The 18767-nt window shown below is 65.1% G+C and overlaps 2 protein-coding genes across 2 annotated transcripts in view; both read left to right on the top strand.

Moving 5' to 3' along the window:
- Positions 1–499: 499 nt before the first annotated feature.
- EGR4 (early growth response 4) lies at positions 500–3249 on the top strand. The gene is made up of 2 exons (XM_036382993.2): positions 500–1034; positions 1333–3249. Exons 1-2 carry the CDS (start codon positions 896–898, stop codon positions 2640–2642), a joined length of 1449 nt encoding a protein of 482 aa, XP_036238886.1. The 5' UTR covers positions 500–895; the 3' UTR covers positions 2643–3249.
- Positions 3250–7138: 3889 nt separating this feature from the next.
- The window catches only part of FBXO41 (F-box protein 41), a 28468-nt gene continuing 16839 nt past the window's right edge, over positions 7139–18767 (top strand). Inside the window, exons 1-4 of the mRNA XM_036383070.2 lie at positions 7139–7639; positions 10063–10963; positions 16066–16294; positions 17433–17515. Coding sequence (XP_036238963.1) covers positions 10242–10963; positions 16066–16294; positions 17433–17515 — 1034 coding nt within the window. The 5' untranslated portion in view covers positions 7139–7639; positions 10063–10241. The remainder of the gene's footprint in view (positions 7640–10062; positions 10964–16065; positions 16295–17432; positions 17516–18767) is intronic.

Raw genomic sequence — 18767 nt, forward strand, 5'->3', positions numbered from 1 at the left:
TGGGACAGGAGCCAAGGCTGCGGAGCAAGGGCCGGAGCCGCGGGGATGCCCCCAAAGGCCGGGGGGAGCCAAGGCTGCGATCCTGGGCTCGTTCTGCACACCCGGGGCTGGCACACGCGTGTGCACACCCGCGGCTGCGGGAGGGGATGCTGGGCACACGCGCGCACCGAGCGGCAGAGATTTGTTAAAAATATCGCGATTATTAGTTAAAAAGAGAGAAGGAAGGGGGGGAAAAATGAAAAACAGAGCGAGAGAAAAGGGGGAGGGGAGCAGGGAAGGGGGAGGGAAGGGCATCGCGTCACGGGAGAGATTTCCTTATTGGGACTCCCTAGCCTACATCCTGAGTCCATATATGGGCATTTACGTCACGGCAGCCTCACTGGGGACTCCAGAAATGGCTGCGGCGGAAGGTCGGAGCAGCCCCGCTCCCGCTATAAAGGGGGCGGCGGGGAGGGAGCGCCGGGTGTCCGCTCGGGCTGCGCCGCCGCCGCCGCCGGGCCCTGCCTGCGCCCCCCGCCCGGGCCCTGCCCCCGCAGCGCCCCCGCAGCGCCCGGGCCCCCCGCCCCAGCACCCCCCGCCCCCCTCAGCATCACCTGCAGGGTCCCCGGCACCTGCCCCGGGCACCCCTCGCACCGGCCCGGGCTCGCCGAGCGTGGCCCGGCTCATCCCCGAGCATCCCCGGGATCGGGGCGGGCGCCCCGAGCGCTCCCAGCTCATCCCGGGCTCGCCCCGAGCATCCCCGGGCTCGCCTGCAGCGTCTCCCGCCTCGCCCCTGAGCATCCAGCGGCTCTCCCCGAGCATTCCCCGGCTCATCCCGGGCTCCTCCCGGCTCTCCCCGAGCATCCTCGGCTCGTCCCAGCCCGGCCCCCCCGCTCCGGCCGCGTCTCCAGGGAAGATGCTCAACGTTATGGATTTCTCCTGCCCGGATCCGCTTTACTCCAAGTACGAGGAGAGCTGCGAGATGAAAACCGGAGACCTGCAGGGCTTGGGGCAGCCCGAGCAGCAACTTCTGGCAGAGGCCGATTTCCTTGGAGGTAAGGGCGGGCGGGAGCCGGGCAGGGATGAGGGACCCCGCTGGGAATGATCGCCGCATGCAGGAGCCGGGAACCTGCCCCTCCTCCGCCCTCAGCCCTGCCTGGGGGTGCAGCGGCCCCGCGAGCTCAGGGCGGGGGTCCTGAGGGTCCCGGGGGGGAGGGGGGCGAGCCCAGGGCTCCCTGAGCGGTTTCGGGGACGGAGACCTCGGAGTGACGCAAGAGCTCCCGCTGCTCCCGCATCCCGCCCCCGGCCCCGCATGCCTGCAGCCCTCTCACCGCCGTCCCCTCTGTTCCCCAGGTGAGCTGCTGGGTGTCCCCGGCAGCGGCGGGGCCGTGGATTACTCCCTGCTGGGCAGCCAGCCCTCCCCTTCCCTCAGCTACACCGGCAGCTTCTTCATCAAGGCGGTACCGGAGCACCCGCAGGACCAGGAATCCCTCTTCAACCTGATGTCGGGCATCCTGGGCATCTCCCCCTTCGCCTCCTCCGAGGGCCACCAGAGGCACCTGGACGCTCTTTACCCCTGTGCCGAGGTGGCTCCGAGCCAGCTGGACCTGTACCCGTCGTGCCAGCCCGAGATGAGCGGGTCCAGCCCGGCCCCGTTCCCGGAGCCGGGCTACGGCGCCTTCCCCGCGGCCGAGGGCGCTCAGCCCCTGCCGGGAAACACCTCCCAGTGCTTCTTCCAGCCCAAGCTCCTGGACAGCAAGCAGGACATCAAGCTGTCCTCCGCCTCCCCGCCCCTGGACAAGTTCAAAGGCGCCTGTGCCCAGTGGGAGCCGCTCTCCCAGCAGCACCAGGCCTACCTGCCCGCCGCCTTCCCCTCTCCCGAGGGCTTCCCGGCCCCCGAGAGCAGCCAGGGGCTGTTCCCCGCGCTGGGCTCCAAGATGGAGAGCGTCTTGTCCGTCAGCTGCCAGCCGGAGCTCGGCAGCCTGGCAGAGGACGCCGCCTGCTTCGGAGCCCATCTGGGCTTCGGCTGCGAGCCAGAGAACTTCCCGGCCCGCGGGGACTTCGCCGACAGCAAGATCCACGCCCTGCCCACGCCGCTAATGCCGGACTTCGACGCCTCCTTGGCCCAGCCCGAGGTGCTGCCGGGCCTGCTGGGCTCGGCCGAGCTGCTCCATCCTCACCCGTCTCCCTCCGTGCCGCCCCCGGAGTTCCTGGGCCCGGCCCCGCCGCTGCCCTCGCTGCTGCCCCCCGGCCCTGCCGCGCTGGCCGAGCCCAAGAAGAAGGCTCGGCGCAGCAAGTGCTCCTCCAAGTGCTTCTGCCCCAAGCCCCACGAGAAGGCGTTCGCCTGCCCGGTGGAGAACTGCGTCCGCAGCTTCGCCCGCTCCGACGAGCTCAACCGGCACCTGCGCATCCACACGGGCCACAAGCCCTTCCAGTGCCGCATCTGCCTGCGCAACTTCAGCCGCAGCGACCACCTCACCACGCACATCCGCACGCACACGGGCGAGAAGCCCTTCTCGTGCGACACCTGCGGCCGCCGCTTCGCCCGCTCGGACGAGAAGAAGCGGCACAGCAAGGTGCACCTCAAGCAGAAGGCGCGGAGCGAGGAGAAGCTCAAGGGCTTGGGTTTCTTCTCGGTGGGGCTCTCGTTCGGCCCGCTCTGAGCGCGGCCCGAGCGCGGCCAGCGGCGTTGCCGAGGTGCCCGAGCTCTCACCGAGAGCCGGGATGGGCCGGGGGTCCCTCCCGGGCGGCCCCAGAGAGGCGGCGGCGGAGCCGGGCCGGGCCCAGGGCGGCCCGCGGGAGGCGAGGCGGAGCTCCCGGCGGGGACGGCAGCGGAGCCGCCCCGGAGCGCGGCACTGAGCCATCCCACAGCCCCTGTTCCGAGGAGGGCAACGGGGAGCCCCTGTACAGACGGACAGACGGACAGAGATCGCCACCGACGGGGTGCGTTGGACACTCGGCGCTGGGAGCGCCCCGCTGGGATTTCTTTCCCCAGGGCAGCGCTTCCCAGGATGTTCCTGCCTGGAGATTTCCCGGCCGGCACGGTCGGGGCTGCGGCTGCTCCCGTCCTTTCTCCCCAGGGAGAGAGAACCCGCCGGGCTCTGGCAAACGGTGCTAACAGGCCCTTGGGAAAGGTGATTTCAGTACTATTATTATTATTATTATTATTATTATTATTATTATTATTATGTTTGTAAAAAGAAAAGGCCTCTATCAGGAATATTTCAAATTTGTGTCTATTTTTCTAATTAAAGATTCGAGCTGATCCAAGCCCTCGCTGGGGTTGCTCTCTGCCTTTCCATCCTGTATTTCCGTTGGGTTTTTGACCTCTGCTGCTGCTGCTGCATTTTGGGAAAAAACCTGGTGCTTCCATAATTAGCAAGGAGAAAAAAAAATCCATCAGTGCAGAGAGCTCCTGAGCGTCCCCAGACCGCAGGTGGGGCTCATCCCGGGAGGAGGGCTCCGTCCCGGGCCAGAGCAGGGATCCCTGCTCCCTGGGCTGCGTCTCCCTCCAGACACAGGACGTGGCTCTGGGATGTTCTGATGGGGCTGGTCCTGGAGGAATCTGCTCCTCTCCCCTGGGGCCCCCAAAGGCCAGCCCAGAGCCCCCATTCCGGGATCCTGGCTCCCAGTGGGATGTGGATGTCCCACACTTCACCCTCAGGGAATGGGATGAGGTCCCCGTTCCCCATTTCCAGCCTGGCCCAGCCCCAGGGTTGGAGAGATCCAGGCAGGCAGGATGGGGAGCCCTGCACAAGGAGAGGCTGTTTGTCCCTCCCTTTTGGGATTGTAGATGGTCGAGGGATGCTGGTTCCCCTCTCCGGGAATGGCACAGGAGACGCTGCTGCAGCCAGGAATGTCCCTCCCATGAAGAACCTCCCTCCTGTGGTGGTTAAAAATCAGTCACAATCCCGAAATCCCACAATCCCGCCCTTCCAGGGGAGGTGCTCGATGGGGCACGCCGAGCTTTGGTTAATCTCGTTCATCGGGAGAAGGTGCGGTGGGATGGAGGCAGCGGGGCCAGGGCCATTGTCATGGATGCTCAGGTGATTTAGGGGCGATGCTCCTTTGCTGGCAGAGGGAGGGGAGGGGCACAGCTGCGAGCTGCTCTTTCCTTTTCTGATGGATTTTGTCCCCTCCAGCAGCCCTGGAGGGGGGATCTGCCCCCCAGCCATATCATGAAGGAGACAGGGGTAACCCTGTTTTATTCCCTCATGCCCCTCATCCCTTTGTCTGCATGTGGGCTGCAGCATTCCGGGGCTAACACATGTAATCCCGGAAAATCCAGGGTCCCAGGCATCCCAGAAAATCCAGTGTCCCAGGTGTCCCAGAAAATCCAGGGTCCCAGTAATCCCAGCAGAACCCAGGGTCCCAGGTGTCCCAGGTAAAACCCAGGGTCCCAGGTGTCCCAGCAGAATCTGAGCTTCCATGGGCTGTGGAGGCCCTGTGGAGCTGGGGGGAAGCTGGGCAGGCCATGGTGGGGTTGGTGGCAGAGATGGGATGTGGGAAGGGGCCAGGAGGAAACCTGACTGAGGGGGATATCTCGAATTTCCCCTCAGATGTATCCCTAAGTTCTCACACCCCAATAGCACCCAAGGGTGCTGGTGGCCCTCGGGTGAGCCCTCCCAGGGTGTGGGAGCCCAGTCCTGAGCCAGGACCACTCCAAGGGGTGCAGGTGACCCCAAACACCTGGGAAAACCTTTTCTGGGGGGGCAGCGCAGCTTTATGGTCAATAAGGGGCCCAGGTTTCCTTTGGGAGGGGCTGGGCTGGGCCCTCTCTGGGGATGCAGGATCCTGCTGGGCAGCAGAGCCGAGCTCTCCCTGCACCTCTGGCCATCAATGATGCACGAGGCCTTGATTAATACCCTCAGGAGAACATCCATAATTGATGGGAGCCTGGAGCCCTGCAGAGGCACCGCTCCAGCCTTGGCCCTCTGCTCCTCTGGCAGCGCCGCCAGGGAGGTGGGAGGGATGGGGCACAGCCCAGAGCCATTCCAGAGCCTCCCCAGAGCCTCCCCAGAGCCACCCCACACACCCCAGAGCCACCCCACACACCCCAGAGCCACCCCACACACCCCAGAGCCATTCCAGAGCCTCCCCAGAGCCTCCCCAGAGCCGCCCCACACACCCCAGAGCCACCCCACACACCCCACAACCACCCCACACACCCCAGAGCCACCCCAGAGCCACCCCACACACCCCAGAGCTATTCCAGAGCCACCCCAGAGCCACCCCAGAGCCACCCCACACACCCAGAGCCACCCCACAGCCACCCCAGAGCCACCCCACACACCCAGAGCCACCCCATACACCTCAGAGCCACCCCACACACCCCAGAGCCACCCCAGAGCCACCCCACACACCCCAGAGCCACCCCACACACCCCAGAGCCATTCCAGAGCCACCCCAGAGCCACCCCACACACCCAGAGCCACCCCAGAGCCACCCCATACACCCCAGAGCCACCCCACACACCCCAGAGCCACCCCAGAGCCACCCCATACACCCCAGAGCCACCCCACACACCCCAGAGCCACCCCATACACCTCAGAGCCACCCCACAGCCTCTGGGGCAGGTGCTCTGGGCTGGGCTGGCACTGGGCACACGTGCGGGGGGACAGCAGCAGTGTCACCTTGGGTCCCAGGGGATGGGGACACCCTCCTGCCCCTGTGTCAGCAGCACCCTGGGCCTGGCATTGCCATCCCCTGTGCCCACCCCGTGCCCACCTCAGAGAAGGAACATGGCAGTGCTGGATGCCTTTGGCACAGGCACCAGGCCGTGAGGGGCTCAGGAGCTGGATCAGGACCAAGCCAGGCTTAAACCAGAGCGCTCAGGGACCAGCTGGGCATGGAGCCAAAAGGGGATGCTCAGGACTGAGCCAGGACCAAGGCAGGGATTAACCAGGGCAGCCTTGGAGCAGAGCGGGACCAAGCTGGGAACCAGCCCAGGGTGACCCCAGGGTGGCTGGACTGGGACCAGAGCAGGGGCTTGGGGACCACCCAGGGACCAAACTGGGGCATTCAGGGACCAGAGCAGGACCAAGCTGGAAACCAGCCCAGGGTACGCAGAGACTGGACCAGGACCAAGGCAAGGACCAAGCCAGGATGGTCAGGGACACAGTCAGGACCAAGGCAGAATACTCAGGGACTCAATGGGGATCAAGCCAGGGATGAGGACAGGATGATCAGGGACTGTCCTGGCACCAAGCCCGTGTCCTGGCACCTGTGCCCAGCCTGGGATGGGGCAGGAGCAGTGCAGGTGCCCAGGCTGGGCCCCAAACCAGTGCTGCAATCCCAGGAGGATGCCCCAGGGGATCCCAGCTGGGGGTGCCAGGGGCGGGGGGCACAGGGGATCCCTGGGCTGCCAGGGGCGATGGGCACAGGGGATCCAGGGGCTGCCAGGGGCGATGGGCACAGGGGATCCCTGGGCTGCCAGGGGCGATGGGCACAGGGGATCCAGGGCCTGCCAGGGGCGGGGGGCACAGGGGATCCAGGGGCTGCCAGGGGCGGGGGGCACAGGGGATCCCTGGGCTGCCAGGGGCGATGGGCACAGGGGATCCAGGGCCTGCCAGGGGCGATGGGCACAGGGGATCCAGGGGCTGCCAGGGGCGATGGGCACAGGGGATCCCAGCTGGGGCTGCCAGGGGCGGTGGGCACAGGGGATCCAGGGGCTGCCAGGGGCGGGGGGCACAGGGGGATCCCAGCTGGGGCTGCCAGGGGCGGTGGGCACAGGGGATCCAGGGCCTGCCAGGGGCGGGGGGCACAGGGGATCCAGGGGCTGCCAGGGGCGGGGGGCACAGGGGATCCAGGGCCTGCCAGGGGCAATGGGCACAGGGGATCCAGGGGCTGCCAGGGGCGGGGGGCACAGGGGATCCAGGGGCTGCCAGGGGCGGGGGGCACAGGGGGATCCCAGCTGGGGCTGCCAGGGGCGATGGGCACAGGGGATCCAGGGGCTGCCAGGGGCGATGGGCACAGGGGATCCAGGGGCTGCCAGGGGCAATGGGCACAGGGGATCCAGGGGCTGCCAGGGGCGGGGGGCACAGGGGTCCGGGCCGGGGGCTGCCATGGCAGCCGGGCCCGCCGTGTTCGTGGGGAGACAGGCAGAGGGAGCTGTGCGGGAGGAACCGGCAGCGAGCAGCCCCGGCTCCGGCTGCAGGGGAGGAGGCGGCTGCCGGCGCTCGCCCTCCGCCTCCCTCCGTCCCTGCATCCTCGCTCGCCGTGCTGAGCCCCCAGCGCCCCGGGGACCCGCCATCCCCAGGGTGCCCAGAACCCTCCCAGCACCCCGCCGGGGCCTTCAGCCTCGGCTTCCTTCCTCCTCCTCCTCCTCCGCGTCCTCCTCCTCCCCCCCACCCCGCAGCCACCACCCTCCCTCCCTCCTTCCCTCCCTCCTTCCCCGGGGCCTGCCTGGCATGGAGCTGCTGGCCGCGGGGAGCATCCCCGGTGCCCCGCATCCCCGTGGCCGCATCCCCCGTGCCCCGCATCCCCCCGCCCCGGCGCAGCGCTGAGCCGCCCGCAGCCGCCTCCTTTGTGCGGCGGAGCGGCTGTGCGGGCTCCGGCCCCCACCCCGCAGCCCCCGGCTCGGGGCTGGCCCGCGGGCGAGCGGGAGAGGTGCTGCCCTGGCCGGAGCAGCCCAGCGCCGGAGGTCGGCGGCCAGAAGCAGGTACGGGGCGGCAGGGGATGGGATGGAGCGGCGATGGTGCCCTGGGAGGCGGCGGCTCGTCCCCAGGATGCTCCTCACCCGGGCCCCCGGGAGCAGCGGGACGCGGCGGGGACAAAGCCGCTGCCAGGCTGTGAGGACGGACCCGCCGCTCCCTGCTCCAGGGGCTGGGGGGGCAAAAAAACCATCCGGATTTTCATGCCCACCTCCCCGGGCCCTCTGTGCCTCAGCCCCTCGCCCACCGCGGTGCTCCCACCCTGCTGGAGCGCGGGGAGGGATGGGGACCGGCGGCACGGGCAGCGTCCTCCATCCAGCCCGGCATCTCCATCCATCCAGCCCGGCATCATCATCCACCCCGGCATCCCCCTCCATCCACCCCAGCATCCCCCTCCATCCACCCCGGCATCGCTCTCCATCCACCCCGGCATCCCCCTCCATCCATCCCGGCATCGCCCCGCTCCCGCAGCAGCCCCACACCTCTCCTGTCCATCCCCTCCCTCTCCAGCCAGGCAGGGAGCTGCCTGCCGGTGGTAATTCGGGGCTGGGTGGGCAGAGGAGCGTTGAACAATGCCCGGGAAGGCAGGCAGGCTCCATGATGGAGGGCAGGTAGCAGCCCGGGGATGCTGCAATCCCGGCGGCGTTTCCCGGCTCCGGATGCCCGTGGGGTTTATTAGCGTGCTAACGACTGCACGAACCATCCCCTCAAATCCCGGCCGTTGCCGTGGAGATGGGAGCGAGGCGAGGTTTGCGGCCGGGGTAGGACCTGCCCAGCCCCAGGAGCGCTTCCCGATCCACCCGGGCCGGTGCCGCCGTGGATTTCGGCCGGGAGATTCGGGCTGAGGCTGCTCGGGTGCCCCGGGAGAGGCGGGCAGGGACCCGGGCCCGCGGCAGCACGGCACCATTCCCCGTCCCTGCGCTGGAAAAGCGCTTTCTCATCCCCCGGAGCTGCCGGCCGTGCTTTGTGCTCGCCGCGGTTCGGGTTCCGGCCGGGCCGGGCCGGTGCTCGGGGCCCGGCTGGGCTTGATGTGGGAGGGTGTGTTTGGTGACGGCCCCAAAACGCAGCCAAGCGGGTCACACACCCTCCCGGCTCATCCCGGGTTTATTTCTGGCGTGGATTTCTCGCCTTTGCTGATTTTTGCCTTAAAAAATGGTTTCCCAGCCTCGTGGCCTGGTTGCTCCTCTGAGGGGATGCTGAGCCACCAGGGATGCTGCCCTGGGACCAGCAGGGGTGGATGGAGGTTCTGTGCCAGTTCAGGGCTCACCAACTGGTGGTTGTGGGATGCAGGAGGGCCCTGAGGGCTTTTAGGGTGGTGGGATATATCCCCCTTTGTGGGATATTGCAGAGGGATGAGCAGGGGTTGCTGCCACCCACGGGTGCCCTGGGTGTTCTGGGGTAAAAGCATCACAGTTTTCATGTTCAAATGACAAATGAATGAAAAATGAAAGTATTGTGCCCTGGGGTGTGTTTGTGCCTCCAGGCTGGAGGGGACCTCAGCAGCCTCCTGGGGTGGATTTTCACTGGCTTGTCCCCTTTCACAGGGGTGGGTTCTCCCCATTGATGTCGTGTGGAGGATTTTGTGAGTGGGGGGTGAACCAGGTCTCACAGGGACCTTCACCCACCAGGCAGGAGAGGCCACCATGTCCCCTGCATCAGACAGCCCAGGGATGGGTGAGAACTCTAGGGGATGGATCCCATTCCAGGCTCCATGGGCTGATCCAGCAGGAGAGGGTTGGCCTTCTCTTGGGGAAGGGGGATCCCAACTCCTGCTCCTGGCGTTGGACAAGGGGCCCTTGGGGACCCCTGATGCTGCAGGGGCTCATTGGGCGGTTGTTGGGCAAGAGAGCCAAAGGGTCACCCCTGCCACCTCCTGTGACAAGCTGGGGGTGGATGGAGTGAGATTCCCATGAGTTGTGCACCTTCCTGGGGCTGGTTGCCCCAGAACAGGTTGTGAACCTTCACAAGGGCTGGGAGGCCTTCCCAGCAGTTATGGATCTTCCCAAGGGTTTGTAGAACCACAGGATCATTCAGGCTGGAAAGGCTGGAAAACCCTCTAAGATCATTCAGGTCAGGAGCTGTGGAACTTCCCAAGGGCTGTGGAGCTTCCCAAAAGCTGTGGAGCTTCCCAAAAGGGCTGTGGAACTTCCCAAAAGGGCTGTGGAGTTCCTCAAAAGCTGTGGGTCTTCATAAGGGTTGTGGAACTTCCCAATGGCTCCGGATCTTCCCAGGGCTCTGCACATTCCCAGGGGTTCTGCACATTCCCAGGGCTCTGCGCCCTCTTTAGCACCGTGTGCCCTCCCAAGGGATGCACGTGGGTGGGAGGAACACGGGAGGCTGGGATGGAGGCACAGGGGGCACCCAGAGGAAGGACCAAGGAGGGATTTTTGGGGACCCCCAGCCCGGTATCACTGACCCCCATCTCTTCCAGCGCCCGGCACCGCTCGATGCTGACTCTCTCCCCGGAGTGCCGCGTCCCCCCGTCCCCACGCCATGTCCCGGCGGAGCTGCCGGCCCTGTCCCTCGGCCGGGGGCTGCCCGGCCGGCCCCGCGTGTCCCCGCAGCCCCAGGCCATGAGCGGGCCCCGGCGGCGGGGAGCAGAGCTGCGGGATGGCCTCGCTGGACCTGCCCTACCGCTGCCCGCGCTGCGGCGAGCACAAGCGCTTCCGCAGCCTGTCCTCGCTGCGCGCCCACCTGGAGTACAACCACACCTACGAGACCCTCTACGTGCTCTCCAAGACCAACAGCATCTGCGACGCCGCCGTCTTCCCGCTGGCCGCCGACGCGGCCCTGCTGGCCCCGGCCGCCCGCAGGGACTACTTTGAGAGCACCTCCTTCCAGGGCAAGGATCAGCGCTTCTCCTGCGACCTGGTCCCCGCCGACGAGCTGGAGCCGGTGCCGCCGTCGTCGCCGTCGCCCCGCTATGTGCACGAGATCGAGATCCCGCTGAGCGAGATCTTCACCCGCGGCAAGGCCGTGGCGCCCGCGCCCGGCCCGCCCGCCGCCGCCGACGCGGCCTACGAGGAGGGCCTGGCCCGCCTCAAGATCCGCGCCTTCGAGAAGCTGGAGGTGGACAAGAGGCTGGAGAAGCTGACGGAGGAGGTGGAGCAGAAGATCGCCTCGCAGGTGGGCCGGCTGCAGGTGGAGCTGGACCGCAAGAGCTCGGAGCTGGAGAAGGCCAAGCAGGAGAGCCTGCGGCTGAGCCGGGAGAAGCAGGAGCTGGAGGACCGGGCCTCGGAGCTGTCCCGCCAGGTGGACGTCAGCGTGGAGATGCTGGCCTCCCTCAAGCAGGACCTGGTGCAGAAGGAGCAGGAGCTCACCCGGAAGCAGCAGTGAGTGCTTTGTCCCTGTCCCCACCACGGGGTGGGAGGAAAGGGGCGCCTGGCAGTGAGTCCTGGAGAATCTGGGGCTGCTCCATCCCTGGAGGGGTTCAAGGCCAGGTTGGACAGGGTTTGGAGCAGTGGGGAATAGTGGAAGGTGTCCCTGGCCCATGGTAGGGTTGGAATGAGATGAGCTTTGAGGTCTCTTCCAATCCAAACAATTCCCTAAGTTCAGAGGAGCCCAATACCACCACCCCAGGGCCAGGGCTCAGGCCCAGCCCCTTGGTGATGCCCATCAGCATCCTCCCTGATCAGGTTCTGCATCTTCTCCCACCCACTCAGTGTCCACACAGACCTGGGCCCCTCCATGGCTGGGTATGCTGAGCCAGACCTTGTCCCAGGGCCACCAGTGCTCCCAGGACATGGCCAGGCTGGGGATCAGCGAGCCACAGGCTCGTTTGGGCTGAGGGAACCTTGAATCCCACCTCGTTCCCACCCCCTGCCACGGCCGTGCCAAATTCCAGGTTTTTCTCCCAGAGGGAGGGTGGGGCAGCCCGAGCAGTGCCAGCTCCATTTGCTGCTCAGCCTGTGGCACTGCCACCCTCATTTCCACCCCAGGTTTCCCACCCCAAGGCTGCTCCTGAGCTTCCCTCCAGTCCAGCACCGGGTCATTCTGCCCCTTGGTGCTGTCCAAGGCAACCAGACCTCGCTCCTCAGGAGCTGGAGCAAATCTGGAGAGGCCCAAATCAGTGAGGAGTTTGTGGGGGCAGGCACAGCTGTGCTGGGCTGGCAGCACTGATGGGATTCCTGAAGGAATTGCTTTGATTCCCATCATCCTCTGCACGTTTGTGAATGACTTTGACTCCAGAATAATGACCTGGCTCAGGAGCAGAGCTCCCAGGATGGGGGGACGGCCTGGGCGAGGAGCGGGGTCACCTGGGGCTGGGTAAGGACACCTCCAGGTTTGGGGACATGTCTGTGGGACAGGCACTGAGGGGTTTGGGGGCTGCCTCGTGGGTGCTGTCCAGGGACATCCTGGGGATGAGTGGTGAGGGAATTAAGGACACCAGCGTGGATGAGTCTGGAGCAGGGCCTGGAGACAGCTAGACAGGGTAAATAGAGGGTCAAATGCCTCTTGGTGGAACCTGGACAATGTTACCACCTAAAACCCTGGGTTTATGCCCCAAAACTACCTCCTGGACCTCCCATTCCTCAGAGAAACCCTCCTGCCCCTCAACTGTCCCCAGCAGCCCCCAAGGTCCTCCATCCCAAGGGACAAAATCCCTTGTGAGGCTGCAGGAGAGCATGGGAAGTGCTGGTGGTGGGAGGAGGTTTTCTCCTGGATGTGAGGAAGTCATCAGAAATCATTTTAATCAGTAAAGCCTTCTCTGAAAACGCTGTGGGGACATTTCCCAGCCCTGCCAGCTCCCAGACACCATGAAGCCATTGTCCTCCTGGGAAACCTTTGGCTCTGGGCTCCCTTTTCTCTGCCAGGAGTGTTTTTCCACCCAGTCCATGGGAATGAGAGAGACACAGGTGATAACCATCGGCATCACCTTACAGCTGCTGCCCAGCTCCACATTTGCCTTCCAAATCCCCTGGGGCCCCTTCCAGGATCCTTCCCAGAGCACCCCCAGAGCTCCCAGGCTCTGCCTGCAAGCGGCAGGCTGGGGAGGAATTGATCGATAGTTAATTGGTGATTAATTGGTAATTGATAGCCAGCAGTGGGAATTGTGTCACTGAAGAGCTGCCCCCTCCTTTCCCTTTGTGCTTCTGGGCAGATCATTGTGTCCAGGTGTCTGGGGTCAGCTGTGTGTGATCAGGTTTGGTGTCCAGGTGTGCACAGTCAGGGCTCTGGGGTCACCTCTGTGTGATCAGGTGTCCAAGGCCAGCTGTGTGCTTGGGTTTCTGTGCTCAGGTGTGCCCAGGTGTGCCTGTCCAAGGCCAGGTGTGTGTGCTGGGGTTTCTGTGCTCAGGTGTGCCCAGGTGTGCCTGTCCAAGGCCAGGTGTGTGTGCTTGGGTTTCTGTGCTCAGGTGTGAGCTAGGTGTGCCTGGTCAGGTGTGTGTGTTTGGGTTTCTGTGCTCAGGTGTGAGCTAGGTGTGCCTGGTCAGGTGTGTGTGCTTGGGTTTCTGTGCTCAGGTGTGCCCAGGTGTGCCTGTCCAAGGCCAGGTGTGTGTGCTGGGGTTTCTGTGCTCAGGTGTGCCCAGGTGTGCCTGTCCAAGGCCAGGTGTGTGTGCTGGGGTTTCTCTGCTCAGGTTGGTGTGCCCAGGTGTGCCTGGTCCAGTGTCCGAGGTCAGGTGTGCCCCAGACAGGTGTGCAGAGCTGGGTTTGTGCCTTTTCAGGGCTTCCTGGATGCTGAGGGGAGGTGTGAGCAGCTCTGTGGGGGTGTGTGCACCACCAGCAGTGCAGCTGTGAGCAGCTGTGCCTGGGCTGTGTTCACATGGGTGCTTATGGGGTCGTGGCATGGTTGGGTGGGAAGGGACCCTAAATCCCACCCAGTGCCACCCCTGCCATGGCAGGGACACCTCCCACTGCCCCAGGGAGCTCCAGCCCCAGTGTCCAGCCTGGCCTTGGGCACTGCCAGGGATCCAGGGGCAGCCACAGCTGCTCCGGGCACCTGTGCCAGAGTGTGTGTGCCAGTCCACGTGTGCCTGGCTGTGTCTGTGTGTGTGCCTGGCTGGGTGTGCCACGCTGAGTGCTGGCTTTGTGCTCTCCTGGGGCTGTGCTCTGGCTTGTGCTCTCCTGGGGCACTCAGGTGTGCAGGACAGGGCACTCTGTATGTGTGTGTGTGTGTGTGTGGGCATGCCTGTCCATGTGTGCCTGGCTGTGTCTGTGTGTGTGCCACGCTGTGTGTGTGCCTGGTTCTATGTGTGTGCCACGCTGAGTGCTGGCTTTGTGCTCTCCTGGGGGGCAGGACAGGGCACTCTGTGTGTGTGTGTGTGTGTATGCCTGTCCATGTGTGCCTGGTTCTGTGTGTGTGCCACGCTGAGTGCTGGCTTTGTGCTCTCCTGGGGCACTCAGGGGTGCAGGACAGGGCACTCTGTGTGTGTGTATGTGTGTATGCCTGTCCATGTGTGCCTGGTTCTATGTGTGTGCCACGCTGAGTGCTGGCTTTGTGCTCTCCTGGGGCACTCAGGGGTGCAGGACAGGGCACTCTGTGTGTGTGTGTGTGTGTGTGTATGTGTGTATGCCTGTCCATGTGTGCCTGGTTCTGTGTGTGTGCCACGCTGAGTGCTGGATTTGTGCTCTCCTGGGGGGCAGGACAGGGCACTCTGTGTGTGTGTGTGTGTGTGTGTGTGTACCTGGTGCACACCTGGGTGTTCCTGGAGCACATCCATGTGCAGGGGTGTGATGGCCACGTGTGTTTGGGCCGTGTGGCCTCACGGGTGTGTCTGTGCCTGTGCCCCCGTGTGCCTCCCTGGTTTTGGGGAGCAAATGAGGACAGTGGGTGTTTGTGCTGGGTGGGGTCAGCTGGGGTCACGGAGCTGCTGTCACACAGTTTGGGGGAAACAGCCGTGCTGCAGGCTCACAGCTCCCGAGCACCTGCTAATTAATGTGTTAATGAGGGAGCCGGGGCCCTGCGACCACCGGGCTGAGCAGGGTTTAAGGGTGCCACTGCCATCCTCCTCCCTCACCCTGTCACACCATCATCATCCTCTTCCCTCTGCTCCATCGTGCTCAGGAGCTGATTCCAGTCCTGGGAGTGACGGATGAGGTGCTGGGGATGTCACCTCACCCCCAAAACAACAACACCCCCTGCATGCTGGGAGCATCCCTCCATCCCTGTCCTGCCCCAGCCCAGCCCAGGGGCACAGACCCGGACCAGGCTGGGGATGGAACAGCCCAGGTGCGCCCAGGTGTGCTCAGGTGTGCCCCAGCTGCACACAGGGCTGCAGGCACTGAGCAGGGTGGGGATGGAACAGCCCAGGTGTGCCCAGGTGTGCCCAGGTGTGCCCAGGTGTGCTCAGGTGTGCCCCAGCTGCACACAGGGCTGCAGGCACTGAGCAGGGTGGGGATGGAACAGCCCAGGTGTGCCCAGGTGTGCCCAGGTGTGTCCCAGCTGCGCACTGGGCTGCAGGCACTGAGTGGGGCGGGGATTGAACAGCCCAGGTGTGCCCAGGTGTGCTCAGATGTGCCCAGGTGTGCCCAGGTGTGCCCCAGCTGCACACAGGGCTGCAGGCACTGAGCAGGGTGGGGATGGAACAGCCCAGGTGTGCCCAGGTGTGCTCAGGTGTGCTCAAGTGTGCTCAGGTGTGTCCCAGCTGCACACAGGGCTGGAGGAGCTGAGCGGGGCAGGGATGGAACAGCCCAGGTGTGCCCAGGTGTGTCCCAGCTGCACACAGAGCAGGAGGGGCTGAGCGGGGTGGGGATGGAACAGCCCAGGTGTGCTCAGGTGTGCTCAGGTGTGCTCAGGAGTGTCCCAGCTGCACACAGGGCTGCAGGCACTGAGCGGGGTGGGGATGGAACAGCCCAGCTGTGCCCAGGTGTGCTCAGGTGTGCCCAGGTGTGCTCAGGTGTGCCCCAGCTGCACACAGGGCTGCAGGCACTGAGCGGGGCAGGGATGGAACAGCCCAGGTGTGCCCAGGTGTGCCCAGGTGTGCCCAGGTGTGCCCAGGTGTGCTCAGGTGTGGTCCCAGCTGCACACTGGGCTGCAGGCACTGAGCGGGGCAGGGATGGAACAGCCCAGGTGTGCCCAGGTGTGCTCAGGTGTGCCCCAGCTGCACACAGGGCTGCAGGCACTGAGTGGGGCGGGGATGGAACAGCCCAGATGTGCTCAGGTGTGCTCAGGTGTGCCCAGGTGTGCTCAGGTGTGCCCAGGTGTGCCCAGGTGTGCCCCAGCTGCACACAGGGCTGCAGGCACTGAGCGGGTTGGGGATGGAATAGCCCAGGTGTGCCCAGGTGTGCCCCAGCTGCACACTGGGCTGCAGGCACTGAGCGGGGTGGGGATGGAACAGCCCAGGTGTGCTCAGGTGTGCCCAGGTGTGCCCAGGTGTGCTCAGGTGTGCCCAGGTGTGCCCAGGTGTGCCCCAGCTGCACACAGGGCTGCAGGCACTGAGCGGGGTGGGGATGAAGGCGCGGGGACGCGCGGACAGCCCGGGTGTCCCTGTGGCAGGGAGGTGCTGCAGATCGATCAGTTCCTGAAGGAGACGGCGGCGCGGGAGGCCAACGCCAAGGTGCGGCTGCAGCACTTCATCGAGGAGCTGCTGGACCGCGCCGACCGCGCCGAGAAGCAGCTGCAGATCATCAGCAGCAGCTGCGGCACCACCCCCAACGGCAGCCTGGGCCGCTGCGGCACCCCGGCCACCAAGGCCATCGCCCGAGCGGGACCTCTGCGGGCACAGGCACGGCACGGCCTCGGCAGCGCGCCCGGGATTCGGGAATCAGCCCGGGGGATTCGGGAATCAGCCCGGGGGCTTCGGGAATCAGCCCGGGGGATTCGGGAATCAGCCCGGGGCTTCGGGAATCAGCCCAGGGCTTGGGGAGAGCGTCCGGGGCTTCGGGAATCAGTCCGGGGGATTCGGGAATCAGCCCGGGGGATTCGGGAATCAGCCCGGGGGATTCGGGAATGCGCCCGGGGGATTCGGGAATCAGTCCGGGGGCTTTGGGAATCAGCCCAGGGGCTTCGGGAATCAGCCCGGGGGCTTCGGGAATCAGCCCGGGGGATTCGGGAATGCGCCCGGGGGATTCGGGAATCAGTCCGGGGGCTTTGGGAATCAGCCCAGGGGCTTCGGGAATCAGCCCGGGGGCTTCGGGAATCAGCCCGGGGGATTCGGGAATCAGCCCGGGGGATTCGGGAATCAGCCCGGGGCTTCGGGAATCAGCCCGGGGCTTCGGCAGTGCGCCCGGGGGCTTTGAGAATGTGCCATGGGCCTCGGGAATGAGCCCGAGGCTTCGGGAATGAGCCCGGGGGGCTTCGGGAGCTTGCCCGGGGTTTGGGAGCGCGCCCGGGGCATCGGGGATCAGCCCGGGGGATTCGGGAGCGCGCTTGGGGGGTGCCTCGGGAATTCACCCTCTGCTTCGGGAATTCACCTTCTGCTTCGGGAATGCACCCGGGGGGCTTCGGGAATGTGCCCGGGGCTTCGGGAATCCACCCTCGGGAATGAGCCCGGGGCTTCAGGAGCGCGCCCGGGACTTTGGGAATGTGCCCGGGGGGGCTTCGGGAATTCCCCCTCTGCTTCGGGAGCTCACTCTCTGCTTCGGGAATGTGCCTGGGGCTTCCATAACGCAACCCTGGCCTCAGGAGTGCGCCCCTGGGTCTCCTGTGCCGGGCCCAAGCGGGGCTCTGTAGGGACCCCATCCCCTTCCCGTGGGGAATGGATAATCCCGGGGGTCCCAAAGAGAAGCTGTTTCCCGTGGGTCGGTGTTCCCGTGGCGCTGGGGGAGGGGGGCCCCCAAAGGCAGCTGGCACCGGTGGGCGAGCGGGGTGCCCTCCCTCGCTGGGAGTGCCACGTTGGCCCCTCTTGTCCCCTGTCCCCGCAGAGAGAGCGGCACCCGGGCCCGGCGGTGGCCGTGCACGGTCCCTACGGCGGCGTGGCCAACCAGCGCTCCTCCTCCAGCACCGGGTGAGTGCCCAGCCCCACCCTCCGGGATTGCAACGGCGTTGAAACGGGATTGTAACTGGATTTTAACAGGATTTTAGGGATTGTAACTGGATTTTAACAGGATTTTAACGGGATTTTAACGGGATGGTGGGTAGGGGTGCACGCCCGGCGAGCCCTGAGCTGGGACATCCCCTACTGGAATAATTGCCAATATAGCCGGACGGGACGTGCCTGAGCTTGTCTGGCCACTGCTGCCTGACCAAATAGCAGCACTGTGGTGTTTCACCCCATAGACACTTTTGGCTGCCTGGGTGTGTGGTGTTTCACCCCACAGACACTTTTGGCTGCCTGGGTGTGTGGTGTTTCACCCCACAGACACTTTTGCCTGCCTGGGTGTGTGGTGTTTCACCCCAGGGACACTTTTGGCTGGCTGGGTGTGTGGTGTTTCACCCCACAGACACTTTTGCCTGCCTGGGTGTGTGGTGTTTCACCCCACAGACACTTTTGCCTGCCTGGGTGTGTGGTGTTTCACCCCACAGACACTTTTGCCTGCCTGGGTGTGTGGTGTTTCACCCCACAGACACTTTTGGCTGGCTGGGTGTGTGGTGTTTCACCCCACAGACACTTTTGCCTGCCTGGGTGCTGCAGCTGGGCACATGGAGACAAGTCCAGGCCTGCAGGAGCTCTGGTGGTGCTGGGATGGAGCTTCCCCCCATAACAGGGGCTGCTCCTGGGGTTTCCCTCTGTGGAGAAGCTTTGAGGCGATGGTGAAGGAAAGGAGTTGGTTCTGATGGAGGGTTTGGATCCAGAGCTTTATTCTGGCCCTCAGGCCTCTGAATGCAGCACCAGCTCCCACAGAACTCCCTGAGCCCGTGGCTGCTGCTCCTTTGAACCCCGGGGAGAGGGGAGGGAAGGGGCAGGGAGCCACCAAGCAGGGACACAGAAGGAGATCTCAAGGGACAAAGGACACCTGGATGGCCCAATGCCCCCCAGGGGTAGGGAGCATCTTTTGAATTCTGCCAATCACTCTGGAATGCCAGGACTGACAGACAGTGCTCGGCAGGGGCCAGGGAGGGGAAAGGAGAGGTGACTGACACACCTGGGGAAGGAATGTTCAGGGAGAAACCCGGGGTGTCTGAGACAAACCCCAACATCCCAGCACAGCAATCCCGGGGTGTCTGAGACAAACCCCAACATCCCAGCACAACAATCCCGGGGTGTCTGAGACAAACCCCGACATCCCAACACAGCAATCCTGGGGTGTCTGAGACAA

Source organism: Molothrus ater, chromosome 4 (genome assembly GCF_012460135.2).
Source record: "Molothrus ater isolate BHLD 08-10-18 breed brown headed cowbird chromosome 4, BPBGC_Mater_1.1, whole genome shotgun sequence".
Lineage (NCBI taxonomy): Eukaryota > Metazoa > Chordata > Aves > Passeriformes > Icteridae > Molothrus > Molothrus ater.

Bases quoted from the DNA above. Each gene is read 5' to 3' on its own strand.
- EGR4 (XM_036382993.2), top strand. From the start codon at position 896: ATGCTCAACGTTATGGATTTCTCCTGCCCGGATCCGCTTTACTCCAAG. The intron at 1,035-1,332 runs GTAAGGGCGGGC...TCTGTTCCCCAG, and splicing joins AGAGGCCGATTTCCTTGGAG to GTGAGCTGCTGGGTGTCCCC.